This window comes from Anolis sagrei, chromosome 2 (assembly GCF_037176765.1).
Source record: "Anolis sagrei isolate rAnoSag1 chromosome 2, rAnoSag1.mat, whole genome shotgun sequence".
Taxonomy (NCBI): Eukaryota; Metazoa; Chordata; class Lepidosauria; order Squamata; family Dactyloidae; genus Anolis; species Anolis sagrei.
Genome location: NC_090022.1, coordinates 256156076 through 256170839, shown reverse-complemented (window position 1 = coordinate 256170839; position 14764 = coordinate 256156076). Strand labels below are relative to the sequence as shown.

General features: G+C 38.5%; 1 protein-coding gene across 4 annotated transcripts in view; it reads left to right on the top strand.

Moving 5' to 3' along the window:
- ADGRV1 (adhesion G protein-coupled receptor V1) overlaps positions 1-14764 on the top strand; it is a 280553-nt gene that overhangs the window by 52332 nt on the left and 213457 nt on the right. For 3 of the 4 annotated variants that reach the window (XM_060761771.2, XM_067464543.1, XM_067464545.1), the window contains exons 19-26: positions 2265-2482; positions 3592-4335; positions 5882-6255; positions 8252-8428; positions 9432-9612; positions 10469-10671; positions 12376-12505; positions 14401-14478. In XM_060761771.2, coding sequence (XP_060617754.2) covers positions 2265-2482; positions 3592-4335; positions 5882-6255; positions 8252-8428; positions 9432-9612; positions 10469-10671; positions 12376-12505; positions 14401-14478 — 2105 coding nt within the window. The other variant, XM_067464544.1, reaches the window with a different exon arrangement.

Sequence of the window (14764 nt, the reverse complement as noted above, 5' to 3'; positions counted from 1 at the left end):
AAACAATCCCAGTTTGCTCTGCTGTGAAAAAAAAAAGAAGAAAAGTGGGGAAAGGGGAAAAGTGGGATGTGGAGTAGGTGCTATATATGAGCAAATTTGTCCCTTGTGGCTCCAGAAGATGAGGGATGATAGATGATGGGAGGGAATACCACTCTGCTTTGCCTGAAGTTGTTATTACCTAAAGTTGTTCTTATCACTGCCTTTATCACTTCTACTTCACCTTCCCTGTTCCTTATGGTAAGCCATGAGATAGGTGACTTAGGGTTCTTCAACACAGGACTAAAGCTCGTGATGGGTTTTGGATTAGCCGGAAGTGTTCAAATGGCACCTCAGGCTAATTCGGATTAACCCAGAGTAAATCTGGATTTCCAGATTTACCCTGGGTTAGAAAAACACCTGCAAACATCTGGACCTTTTAATAAGGTCCAGATCTTTGCAGGTGTTGGGCCTGTGTGGATTGTCTCTCAGGACCACCTTCCACAATCCTGAGGGTCAATCTCCACTGCCATTCCATTATTTCAGGCTCCAAGAGCCCAAAGAACCAGGATGGCACTACTACCCTTCCCTGCAAGCCCCACATTTCTCCTCTAAGCCCTGAGTGGGATTTTCTACTGCATTCTAGTCGCTTCTTGCTTGAAAGAGCACATTACATTTTGAACTCCAGAATATTCTACTGTTGTTAGTCCTTGAAGAAGGTCAGGCAATAATATAAGTGTTGAGACTTGGCCACACAGCCCAAAAAGCCTACAACAACCCAATGATTCTGGCCATGAAAGCCTTCAACAATATATTAATAATGCTCCCAAAGACCTGTTTTTTCTTTTGCCTACGGATCACTGACATGAAAGTCATTAGCTCCCACTGCTTCAATAGGTTGTTGTGTGCATTACTAAACTGAACTTCCGATCATAAGAGAATTTAGTAATGTTATATTGGTATCTGATTTGTTTCAAATAGTGTCATTCAATTATATCTTGCAAGGCAATCAGAAAATGGCATAGAAAATATGTTTTACTATCAGTTAATTTGGGGCATGAAAATCCAGTACCATGCACACAGAGCAAAATGCAAAATGGCCTTTCTTTTGTGCTAGCACCCCTCCCTCATTAGGTGTGCATTACATTTAGGTGTGCAAAAGTACTCCTGAAAATACTTAATTAATGTAGCCTCGCTGTCCTTAATAGGACTCCTTCTGTACCGTAGGTTAGGATATCCAAAGTCCATTCCATCCTGTGGTTTGCGATGTATGGCTATTCTTTATGGAGGTAGAAACAGAAGCAGAATTACTTGCTAAAGCCTTAGTGGCATGCTGGCTGAACTTGGGTTTTAAATGGGGGGGACAGGGGACATCTGAATGAAGTTCTTTTTTAAAAAATCACTCTGTTATGCACTGGACTATATATACTCACATCCGAACATCTTAATATAAATATAAACAGATTTGCATGTGTGCATATGAGGTCCAACACATAACGGAGTGATTTTTTTTAAAAAAAGATTCCGCCTTATCTCTCTCTTTCTCCCCCCCTCCCATTTTTAATTCAAGCTCTGTTTAATATTAAAAAGTTGAAAATAAAGAGTTCCAGAAAGTTCTAATTAATTTCCACTTGCGCTTCCCTTGAGCCACCTATGTGTCCATTTGCCAGCCCAATCAGCTGATCAGCTGTTTCAGGGTTTTTAAAAGTGTACCTGTGCTGGAGCAGAATACACAGGGGGAAGGAAAGGAAAACACATATTTTTTTGTGATCGTAGGGATATATAGTGATGCAAATATGCACACTTTTTGGCCAGAATTGGGATATAAGTGCATCTTTTTCACACATGTTTTTTATTCATTTCTACAAATTAGTGCAGATTTACTACTAGCGTCATTTAGCCCCTCCCTCTTTTAACCCGGTAACTTCTTCATGTTAGGTCTTGTTTAGAAGTGCTCTTAGACATACCTAAAGAAACTCTCTGGATCTTAATTAGGGTGTTTATGATAATGCTTTGCTTAATTAAGCACAAACATAAAACCTCTTTAATAAATGAAATAAGAGAAAAAAGAATTCCTCCTCATTCTCCATTGTATTGCAGTGAGGAGTTCCTGTAGGACTGGCTTACAAATGCAAACAAAAGCTCAGCATATTCTTTGCATACTTTCTAACATAGTATTGAAAAGTAATTTTGTTGAGGACAGTAAAATATATTTATATTGTGTCTGATTTTTGGTGTTACTGACGAGGAACTAAGAACTCTCTCTGTGTGTCAAATCTGTTGTACAGGGTTCTGAGGCAGAGAGGCCACTTTGGCAATGTGTCTTTGGCCTGGCAGCTTTTTGAGAACAATTCAACTTTGGACCCAGGCGAAGAATTCTTCGAAGTCTCTGGGATTATACAGTTCAGAGATGGTGAATGGACACAGCCCATAACTCTTCATGCTATTCCCGATAAAATTCCTGAATTCAATGAATTTTACATTCTCCAGTTGGTGAATGCTTCAGGTATAGTGTGACACCCTTGTTCAGATCTGAAAGAAAAATGCAGATGATACCAGGGAAGAAAAAGATAGCTAGAAGGTGATAAACTGACATTCATTTCCTTGCAACATAGATTTAAGTGAGGATATAACAAAAGGGATTATTCCCATAATTTTAAATGGTTTGTAAAGACAGTCAGAACATAAATTACATACTGTATGTGTTCAAATAGTAAGAAGGAAAGTTAATCGTTGAATATAAAGTGTTAATGTGTCACTTTATGCATCTCCAGGTTGTGTCATAACACATGTGCTTATTTCATAAAAATCTATTGCTTTCACGGAAGATTCCTCCATATCACCCAGATATTTTAAAATTATTCATTTTGAAAACCATCTGTGAATAGATGTGCTAATTCTAATTTGAACTGACCCAACTGTTCACATGGGCCAGTGTTGCCATCCCATTTCCCCTGTGCTCCAGAGCATGGCGAAAAGGGGATGATACTCAACATTTTAATCTTTTGTCACCGTTGCAGTATCCATGCAGCCCCGTAGAGGTCCTGGTTATTGCCAGATGCCATTGCTGAAATCACAAAGGTACCCATAGTGATATCATAAAGTTGCCCTGGGAAAAGTGGTGGTGGTGGTGGTGGGACATTTCCAGCTCCTTTCTCCTCGCCACCTAAGCATCTTTGCTGATGTTGGCAAAAGCGCCTGAAAATGACTCGAATCTCTTTTAAGCTCTGTGGTTGCTGTGACAAAAGTAAGAGTGGTCATTCAGCTGGCTTGGCCAAACTAGATGTTCTGAACTTCATCATGCTGTCATAGTGTGATGCAGATGGGTGGTGTAGCCAGCTACCCCTGTGGCTGGTCTGCAGTACTGCCGCTCTAGACCAGCCCCTCATTATGTGGCCCATGTAGATGGGCCCATAAATCTCTTAGTCTTGCTTGCTTTAAATAATCATTGTAGTGACAAAATAGGTAAAGGAGGCATAGAATGTGTGCCATGCTAATCTTTTTTGAAGAAGAAGAATAAGATTTAACATGTCAGTAATACTGAAGCTCATCAATAGTCAGTTCTATAATGAGCTTGCTTAATTAACTTTTTGTTTTGTTTTGTTTTGAATTCAGGTGGTTCCCCAGGTCCTGGTGGCCAACTAGCTGAAACCAACCTTTCTGTGAGTGTGATGATCCCATTTAATGATGACCCCTTTGGGGTCTTCATCCTAGATCTTGAAAGCCAGGACACAGAAATCACAGAAGATGTTCTGTCTGAAAATGATATGTCCAACATTGCCAGTTTCATGGTATGGAGACAGCAGGGGACCTTTGGAGATGTCCGTGTAGGCTGGGAAATACTATCAAGTACACTGAAAGAAGGGTTACCAATGATGATTGACTGCTTATTGCTTGGAAAATTTTCAAATTCAGTGCAGTCACAACCTCACATGCGGCGTCATCACACTGGAACAGATGCTTTATATTTTAGTGGGGAAGAAGATGCATATGGGATTGTTGATCCTGAGTTCCATGTCAGTAAGAACAGAACGCTTGCCAACTTTACCTTTTCTGCCTGGGTAATTCCTAGTATCAACAGTGAAGGATTTATAATAGAAAAGGATAATGGCAATGGAACAATGTATTATGGAGTGAAAATCCACACAAATGAATCCCATGTTTCCATAAGGCTTTATTATACACCACTGCAGTCTAATGTTACATATGCAGCTAAGATCACAGTTGTGAAATACTTAGATGAAAATAGTTGGCTTCATCTTCTGATTACACTGGATGATGGCATAATTGAGTTTTTCATTGATGGAAATCCTGTGCCTGGAGGCATTAAGAGCCTTAAAGGAGAAGCAATTTCTGATGGTAAGGAATATGCCACCCATCTTTTCTTTTCTTTTCTCTGATATCTAATAGACTTTAGTATTAGCTATGCAAGTTATTCAATAATTTATGAGCATTTGAGAATGAGCAATGTCCATATATATATGCAAAAAACACACACGAGCCAATAATTACTTTTTGTAGGCCTGCAGCCCAATGCCATGATATAACTGACACTATATTTACAGTAATGCTTCACCTTTTAGAAATGAATTCCAATGCTATGCTATATTTGAGTGTCAGCAGGAGTTTCTCCCCTGTATGTCCTCCCACTTCTGCATCAAGGCCATTCGTATTTTCCTCTCCTCAGATGAATGGGATAAACACAATTGGTCTGTTTTGCCATATGTGGGAAAACATATGCAGTAGAAATTTTTGTGCACTGATTGGGGTTCTTGTCTCTTGTTATTTCTGCTTTCGGGCCAGAATGTTCTTTGGCAGGAAACACCCATTCGTGTTGTCTGTTCTCAGGGCTTCAGATTGACCAGTCTTTTGGACCAATCACACTCTCCCAGCCTCAGAGTTAAGGCAATGTCAAACTTTTGATGTAACAATTAAATTCATTCCTGAAAGGGAGAACCAATAATTTAATCAGTTTTCTCTTGCTGCCAGACGTCTTTGAAAACTGTTTACAAAGATTCTCAGAGAGGCAAGAAAGTTTCAACAATAGATCAGGAGCAAAGAAAAGTCAGGCAAGAATCAGTAAGGCTATAGCTTTCCAGGATTGTCTCCTGACTCCCTGTCAGATGGCATCAGTAACATGCATAGGAAGCTAAGTGTGAAGCATCTTGTGGCATTTCTTTTTGCCATAAGATTAAAATAGGCTTCAATTTTCAGGGTAGAAATTCTTAAGTGAACCACATTTATTTTGCCTTCTCTAAAATGTATCAGAGAACTTTGTCTAACTGTAACATTTGTGCCTAAAACACCTAGAACTTACTTAGAAAAGAAGAGCTACTGTTATAACATTGTATTTGCCCTTAATGTCACAACTTATAGATTCTCTTATTGTTTTAGTTCAGATGTAATAATTTCTGAGGAGAATGACCCTGAACTTTGGGCTCTTCCATTTCCTCTTCCTTCCTATGCACAAAGAATGGAAAATATTCTACTTTTGTTTCTGATCAAACAATAATTCTTCCTAACTCTGAATTTAGACAATTCTGGTTGTTTGGACTCTAGTTGAATAAAATAAACTAGCCAAATGTAAAACAAAGGCAGTTTCCCCCTGTAAATGTCTGAAAACAGGCCACCCTTTATTGATTTTACCCTTAACTCATTCATAATATTCCCCTTTGAAATGCTTTGCACACTCAACTAGGCTAGACTTTGAAAGTAATGAATGGCATGAAAATATTACACAAAAGGCAAGCCTATTATTATGTGATGAAATTAAATAAGGGGAGTACAGTATGAATTGCATCTCTATTAATAATACAGTTTTTGTATGTATGTATGTTTCAGAAAGGATAAGCACTTTTGAATTTGATTTTGTTAAAAGCAATATGCACTTGTGTTTTTGTCATAGGCCCAGGAATAATGAAAGTTGGTGCTGGAATGAATGGCAACAACAGATACAAGGGGATTATGCAAGATGTGAGGCTTTATGAGCGCAAACTACATAAAGAGGAAATCTATGAACTTCATGCCACTCCAGCAAGAGCTGACCTTCACCCCATCTCTGGGTACTTAGAATTTCGACAAGGAGAAACCAATAAGTCATTCATTGTTTCTGCCAGGGATGATAAAGAAGAAGAAGGGGAAGAACTATTCATCTTGAAGCTTGTTTCTGTTCACGGAGGTGCACGAATCTCACAAGAAAACACAACAGTTTCATTAAGAATCCAGAAGAGTGATAATGCCAATGGTTTGTTTGGTTTCACAGGAGCATGTATTCCAGAGGTAGGAAATGCACCATAAAGTCATTAGATCTTAGAAGTTTTCTTGATTTGTATGGTATCTGAAAGTGTGAGGCTGGATCTATACTGCCATATAATCCAGATTATCAAAGCAGATAATCCAAATTATCTGATTTGAACTTTATTATATGCATCTACACTATCATATAATCCAGTTCAAATCTGATTTTATATACCAGTGTAGATAAAGCCAAAGCCTTCTTCAACTGCAAACTCTAGAAGACCTTCCATTCTCTCAGGCCTCTTCCACACTGCCATATAAAATCCAGATTATCTGCTTTGAACTGAATTATCTGGAAGTGCAGACTCAATGTATTGTCGAGGGTTGTTGCAGGTTTTTCGGGCTGTATGGCCATGATCTAGAAGTATTCTCTCCTGACGTTTCGCCTGCATCTATGGTAGGCATCCTCAGAGGTTGTGAAGTATCTTCAGACTTTACAACCTCTGAGGATGCCTGCCACCCCAGTGTAGACTCATATAATCCACTTCAAAACAGATAATGTAGATTATCTGATTGATAATCTGGATTATATAGCAGTGTAGAAGGGCCTCAACCCGAGTTGCTCTTCAGCATTTCAGGGATATCAACACGGATCAATTTTACACAATTGTAGTAAGAATGACTGATATGTAAAATTCTTTGAACACTGTGAAGTAGTATAAAATTCTATGTTAGCAGCAATGTTATCACCACCAGCACTCCTACCACCTCCTTCACCCAGCAACAAAAAGTATCAAAGCTGACATAAACTCTCATTAGATATCACAATCCAATCTCTTATGCAAGTAGGATGGATTCATTGGCTTAAAAGCAAAAGATCCTGTCCAATCTTAGAGGTATAACAGGGTCAGTTCTGGTTAGTATTTGAATGGGAGACCATTAATAAAAACCAGGTACCATAGGCTATATTTACGAGATATTCCTTTCTTGAGAAAATCCTGTAGAATTAAGTTGCCACAAGTTGCCAAATGGATTGAGTTGCCACAAGTTGACAAATGGATTGAAGACACATACACACATAATTTCAATGTGGCAGAAGCTCCATATGGCTGCCAAAATGTGTAGCTATCAAATAATTTGATTGATCATGTTGCTTGAGTATTTTTCATGCGAGAAACACATAATCTTAGGAAGCTATTGGTGCTGGCACAGGAAGCTTTTATGTGTTGCAACTTATATATGTAATGAATTGCTGTCATAAATTATGGATATTACATCAATGAGTGTGTGTGAAGCAGAAACTTCGATAAGATGGACTTTATAATGCACATCAATTAATGGGATATTAAGGAATTGATGACAAATTGATAAAATGAAGGCAATCTTAGTTTTTAAAAGCCTGAAGAAATAATACTAAGAACACATGGCAAGAAAAACAAAGGTAGGAGTAGATGTTGATGCATGGTAGCAATTTTGTTGGAACCAGTTGATCAGACTGCAGCAGAGGGAGTTTCATAAACTTTGCTGAGAGACGGCTCCTTTTGGCTCTTTTTTCCATTCCAGAAGGTTGCATAGCTTTGTAACTTGCAGAACATGTGCCCAGATTTATTATTTTTCTCCTGCTTCCTCCTCTCTTTATCTTTTTATATTGTATCTTTTAAATTATAAGTCTCTTGGTAGGAGTCATATTGATTTTCATTGAAATATAAGGTGCCCTGCCTTTTTGATTAAAGAATGGGTTAAAATCATTAAAATGAACATATATTTTGAAGCAGTGTTATCCAACTTTGGGTCCTCCAGGTGTTTTGGGCTTCCAACTCCTAGAAGCAATGGCCGGCTTGTCCAATGGTCAGGACTTCTGTGATATGAAGTCCAAAACACTTGGAGGACCAAAGGTTGGTCACCAACATTCTAAAGGGTACTGGATGGGTGGACTTAGATTGCCATATATTCTTTTGAAGTTATGTTACCTTTTCACTGAAGCATCCCTTTCATTTTCTTTAAAATAGTTCTTTTGAAATGTGTTGTTTGCTTACAGGTCTCTGATGAAGGGTCTACTGTCTCTTGTGTAATAGAGCGCACCAGAGGAGCCCTGGAATATGTCTTTGTCTATTACAGCATATCTCAGATTTATTCTGATGGCATTAATTACTCTGTTGTTGATTTTGCTAACACAAGTGGAATGATCACATTCCTTCCTTTCCAAAGATCAGAGGTAAATCCAATATATTTATTAATGTTCATGATTCACTGTTTCTTTGAAATCTGGAAAGTGTGTGTTTTCTTATACCGTTGTGAGTATACTGCCTTGAACTGTATTTAGAAATCCAGTTTCTTGATCTGTTTTTGGGACAAAGAATGACTTAATCCTGTTGTTAGCCCTGTGTAGAGTATACCTGTTGGTTTAGTGAGATTTATCTCTTCTTGACTCACAATTTTGTAGTTGATTGAATGGATCTGTTCTTGTTGTGTGCCTCCAAATATTACAGGGATATCTTGGCAAGAGTTTGCATTTCCTTCCTCTGAGGCTAAGACAGTATGCCTTATCTAGGGTCACCCAGTGGGTTTCCATGGCTGAACAGGGATTCTTCAATGCTCTAACCACCCAGTCATGCTGGTCATCAGGTCCATCTAGTTGGGACTAATCAATAGGAACCCAACCAGTACATATTCAAAGCTGTTTCCCTATGATAAAATGCAAATTTGTGTTCAGCCTAGAAGGCAGATCATGCCAATTTCAAACTCACATTGGTGACAAATAATTTTTGCTGATACAGAAAGTTCAGCAGGTACATGATGGCAGAATGATACATACAATATAGACTGAAAAAAGTGAAATCCTTCCAGCCTCCTACCAAAAATCCAAGAAGCCTGTCTAAGATCTGTGTTCTAGAAACTCTAGGTTTCTCACCAAAGCAAAGCTTTACTCTTCTTTGGCCCTTCCTTGGCTTAGGTGCATTCTTCACTTACTGTTCCATACACTTGGAATTGCCTCCTGAAACATTTGTGGGCTGTTTCTTTCCTCATTACTTTGAAATGTTAGGTTACACATCTATAACTGCAATATTGAATTCCTGCCAATATTTCTGAGATTAAAATTGAAATATCAGAAAGGATTAATTAAAACATTCTCAAGTTAATTTTCACATGTTTTTGGAGTTGTGTTTCTTAATGCAGATGTTTTTATTTGTTTTGGGTTTCTTTCCAATCCATTCTAGGTTTTGAATTTGTTGGTGCTTGATGATGATATTCCTGAACTAAGTGAATATTTTCAGGTGATTTTGGTGTCTGCTGTTTCTGGAGATGGAAAAAAAGGTTCAACACCAACTAGTGGTGCAAGCATTGATCCAGAGAAAGAAACTACCTACATCACTATTAAAGCCAGTGACCACCCTTATGGTAATGGTGATAGGTATTATTTTAGATTCTGCACATTCATATGCCATTGTTTCTCTCAAAAATCTGAAATTATCCATATGTGTAGCTGAGATAGCAAAGTCTTTTCTTATTGGTGATTCAGTGTACACACATTTTGTTTCATTCATAAAATATTTTTAAAATATTGTGTATAAAACTACATTTGGATTATGTGTATAAAGGTCAAATGAACAAAAATTAATTCTATATTTAGATGTGTATCCCATTTCCATAGTGTCTCATTATATATTCCAGGTTTTAGACTGAAATTCAAAGAAATTATGCAGAGCACTGAATATGGGTTCAGCACCTTGAAAATCAATTTTAACATTCAGACCAAAACTTGAATGAATTTGCCATCAGCCATCAATTTTGCAGGACCCTTTGGTGGCGCAATGGTTTAAACCCTTGTGCCAGTAGGACTGAAGACAGGCATATCATAGGTTCGAATTCGGGGAGAGCATGGATGAGCTCCCTCTGTCAGCTCCAGCTCCAACAAGGATGGTAAAACATCAAAAACATCCGGGCATCCCCTGGGCAACATCCTTGCAGATGGCCGATTCTCTCATACCAGAAGCGACTTACAGTTTCTCAAGTTGCTCCTGACACGGAACCCCCCCCCCCCCCCCCAGTTTTGCAAACACCACTGTTGCCAAAATAATATTGTGCAACCAAGAAATAGAAGCAATATTAACTGAAATTGTTTTTAGTGACCAAAACTTTATAGTACCTCTCACTTTCCCTTGGCCAAATGCCAACATACTTGCATGTATATTTATGTTTTAAGCTAATTTTCACTTTAGGTAAAATAATTGCACTCATTTCATGTCTCTGCCAGGTTTGTTACAGTTCTCAGTGGGGCCACCTCCAGAAGACAGTGAAGAAGTAATTCTACCAGTCACCAGTGCACCCCACATCACCGTGAAGGAAGAAGTAGGGCATATCAGGTTGCTAGTTGTCAGAGCACAAGGCCTACTTGGAATGGTTCTGGTACAATATAAAACTGTCTCACTAACAGCATTTAGTCCCCAAGATTATCAGGTATGCAAATGAAATGGGGTGGTAGATAAGAAGGTTTATTGTTGGAATTGAATCATATATACTCATCAGTCATCTTCAGTTTTACCCAAATTATAGTATACGAAAGTGTGCAAACACTAATTCTGAGGTTTTATTGAGCCTCTAAGCCTGCCAATGCAAATACTTTTACAAGCACAATTCATAGAATCATAGAGTTGGAAAGTACCCCAAAGGTCATCTGTTCTAGTCCCCAGTATGGGTAATCACAGCTGAAGCATCTTTGAGATGTTGTTTAGAAACCTCTAACAAAGGAGATCCTATCGTCTTCAGAGGTAGTCTGTTCCTCTGCATCATTGCTCTTGAAACCAGGAAGTTTTTCCTAAGTTTTAATTCAGGGCGTTTCCAAAGGTGACAAAAATGCATGCCAAAGCGAGTTTTTAAACCCCACTTTGGCACACACTTCTCTTCCTACAACTCTCACAAAAAAAAAAAGGACTTCTGAGAGGGCATGTGCCACCAACACCCCCCCCCCCAAAAGCCCTTAATAGAAAAATAAAACTTACAAAGTGCCACGAGGCCTCTCCAGCAGGCCTCCTGGCACATAAAAATGATGCTCCAGGATGTGTGTGTGTGTGTCCGTGGGGGGGGGGGGGCATTTTCCTCCTTAGCACCTCCCCCCCCCCCGCCTCCTGACACATCATTGGCTTGGTTTTTTCTTTCTTTCAGGAAGGCTCTGATCTAATGGGGGATTTGATTAATTTGGGACAAAGCAGGATGTTCCTGCTTTGGCCCAAATTAATCCTCTTTTACCTGAGTCATCATTTGGATGCCTCAAGTAAAAGTCCAACAAGGCCTGCATTTTGGGCTCTGTCTGGAAAGGCCCTCACTCTTACTCTTTCTGTAGTATATATATAATAACTGTGGTTCAGTTTGACAGACTGTGCTGCCAGTGAGGGTTTAGATCATCTTTTCTTCACATTGGGCTTGCTTAGTGATGTGAAGAAAGTGGTGTCCTACTTCAAGAAGAAAAGTATTATGACTTACATAGTTCAGGCAGTGATCATTTAAACTCTGTTAACTTGGTTTAGCCCCACATTAAGAAAAGTAGTGACTCAAATTCCGGAACAACCCACAGCTGGTGTGGACACTATGTCTGATGTAGACTAGTTCACTGTCCACCGAGGGCACTGCCATCCCAGTTTCCCTCCATTCGTCAGCGTAGGAAAAAGGGAATTGTATAGGGCCATGTATCCACCATTGTTGCTGCCAGACAGATGCAGAGTTCCATGGGAGCTCCAGGCCATTGTATGCACCCCATCCTGACATCATCAGATCTGCTTGCATGTTCAGGGAGAAGAAAAGGGGACTAAAGATGGTAGAATTATTTTAACTCACCACTAATTGATAATCTAATCTGAGGAGAAGGGTCATTGCAACTTGCCCCACCATTGCAGGATGAAATGGCCATTTTATTTAGAAACACAGAATGCTAGTGCCACTATTAATAACACGGATTTCCCATAATTTTCCTGACATTCTTCTCTCAAATGTGTCAGGATGAAATCATCATGCCTCCTCTGACAAAACAGGGCAAGCTTGTATAGAATTTATTTGCATATAATCATGGTTTATTTCTAATTGTACCTCTTACTAAGTTGTCTTAGTAAACTTATATTGGGGACATAATATGTTTTTGACAAAAGATAAATAGCTCTTTTGTTACAGGGTATTAAAGGCACCTTGGAATTTCTGCCAGGAGAAAGATACAAGTACATTATCATTAACATTACAGATAATTCCATCCCTGAATTGGAAAAAGCTTTTAAAGTGGAGTTGTTTAATCCAGAAGGAGCAGGTAAGGATTAGCAAGTTCTATTTTGGGAAATGTGATTGTCAAAAAAATTGAAAATATGTTTCCCAACGCCTCCTCTGCCCATCTCTACAAATAATAAGAGGAATTCATTTAGAAGAACCTTGGAGCAAGTATAAATCTCTCTCAATATTGAGCTCTGGAAAGACTGGATTCAATTCTTTTCCTCACTGGCTGCTTCCAGCTCTTTGAATAGAGCTGGGAAGAGTTATTTCTGGAAGAGCTGAAGGACCCAGTATCTCCCAGGAACACAGTGATGCTGGCTGGGAGACCCTGGTAGTTACAGTCCTCACAAAGCTATTGTTCCAAGCTGTGTTTATGACATATCTCATTTTCCTAGAGATGTCCCAAATTTTGACAGGGAGGATAATATAGAGCCAGAGATGAAACTTCCCTGGCAGCTGAGAGAGATGAAGAATCTGAGATCTTATCGCTTTCTCTGAATGAGAGCTTCATCTAAGGTCTCAGAGGGAGATTTTCTCCCATCTTCCTCAGAGTCTCAAAATAAAGTTGATTGTATCCTTAATGATCCAACTTGGTTCAATACTTTCAAAAGTTATGAAAGTGTTAAATCACAGTAAAAAGACAGAGTCTTTCTGGTTGTCATGTTATTTTAGTATTATCACAAAAGCAAGAATTTGTTTTAGGTTCATCAAATCTGTTGCAGCTCAGTTGCCTATTTGATTTCTTTTCACCCAGAGACCACACAGATTAATAATAATAATAATAATAATAATAATAATAATAATAATAGTAAAATAAGTTTATTAAGAAAGGAGTCTGTAAAAAGCAACAGCTTCAAAATAGTGCAAGCAATTTTCTAAAAATTATTTAAAATATGCAAACTAAGCATGCAAAAACTAAGGACCAGAACTCCTGAGTCGGAGCTTCAAAGTCAGGTGACTTGATACATGAAATTCCAACTTTGATCTCTACACTGAACAAAGCCTCAGATTAAGAAGTCTCCCTTTTACCTAAACATCATTCTTTCCCACACCTGAGCTCCTTTTGTTTATCTTTCAGTCTTGAAGAACACTGAAGCTGTCTTTGTTTCACACCCTCCCATCTTGAGCCATAAACACTGGGTTATCAGTGCCCTCTCCCCCATTCTCCCCCATAATCTTTTCACAGTCAATCCCTGGGAGATTATCTTGAGAAATGTGGTCTGTTTCCCCAGTGGCGAAACATCCAAAAACATCTCCAAAAACACTTTAGCTTTTCCTCACGGAAGTAACAGGCTCACATAAAAAGTCCTTGACCTCATCCTCAGTGGCCGAGGCTTCACAGGCCTCAACAATATCTCTGCTGCGGACACTACTACTTTTAAAATTAATAACAGTCTAGAAACATCAAGAACAATTTCATGCTGTTATTTTACTTTTATATGAGAATAATTTAAAATTCCTTTCTGCCGGTACCATTTTGTATGCACTTACCACTCAACCTTATAGCAACCCCTTGACCTTTTATTTATGTCTCTCTCTCTGTGTGTGTATGTGTGTGTAAAGCATTGTTAAGAAAATGAAGAAATCTTTTGAACACATGCTTATTAATCAAATCCTCTTCTCTGTTCTTGTGTATTCTAACATTTCCAAAAATCTTGATTATTTATGGGTTTTACCTTGTTAAAGTTCTTTGCTGTTATACATGTAAAACATCAAGTTGGCACTGATGCTTAATGACATTACACCCTTTAATAGCCAGTCAGATATCCTAACTCAATACGGCCTATCCCTTGACTATCAATATTCTGTAACCTTTCAAAGCTGTTTTTCCAAGTTTTGCTTACTTTTCCCTGAACCATATTTTAAAGTGCTTTCTGTCATCTTTATTATATATGTGTTTTTGTGTATTGTGTATCTTTGTGTGTCTTCTTGAAGTTGCTGAACTCTTTAATGATGGCAGTGGTAGTGGTGATGGGGATTTGGACTTCTTCCTGCCTGCTGTCCATCAACAGGGTAAGCTGTTTGTTCTGTAATTTTCCTCTTACCTGACTACTGAATTATTCCAAATATTTTAGTCATGGCTGGCATGCCATACCATTAGGTGTTCTGTTGTTTAGCAGTTTGCTATGTATATAATACAATACCTATATGCACTTATACTGAAATCTTATATGTATATACTCAGAACTAAATCTCATTTTTTTCAATAGAGGTTACATCCACATAAAGGCATATAGGGTGGCCATCTTGATGATTCATCTCAAAGACAGTTTTGAAGAAATAACATTATTTTTATTTC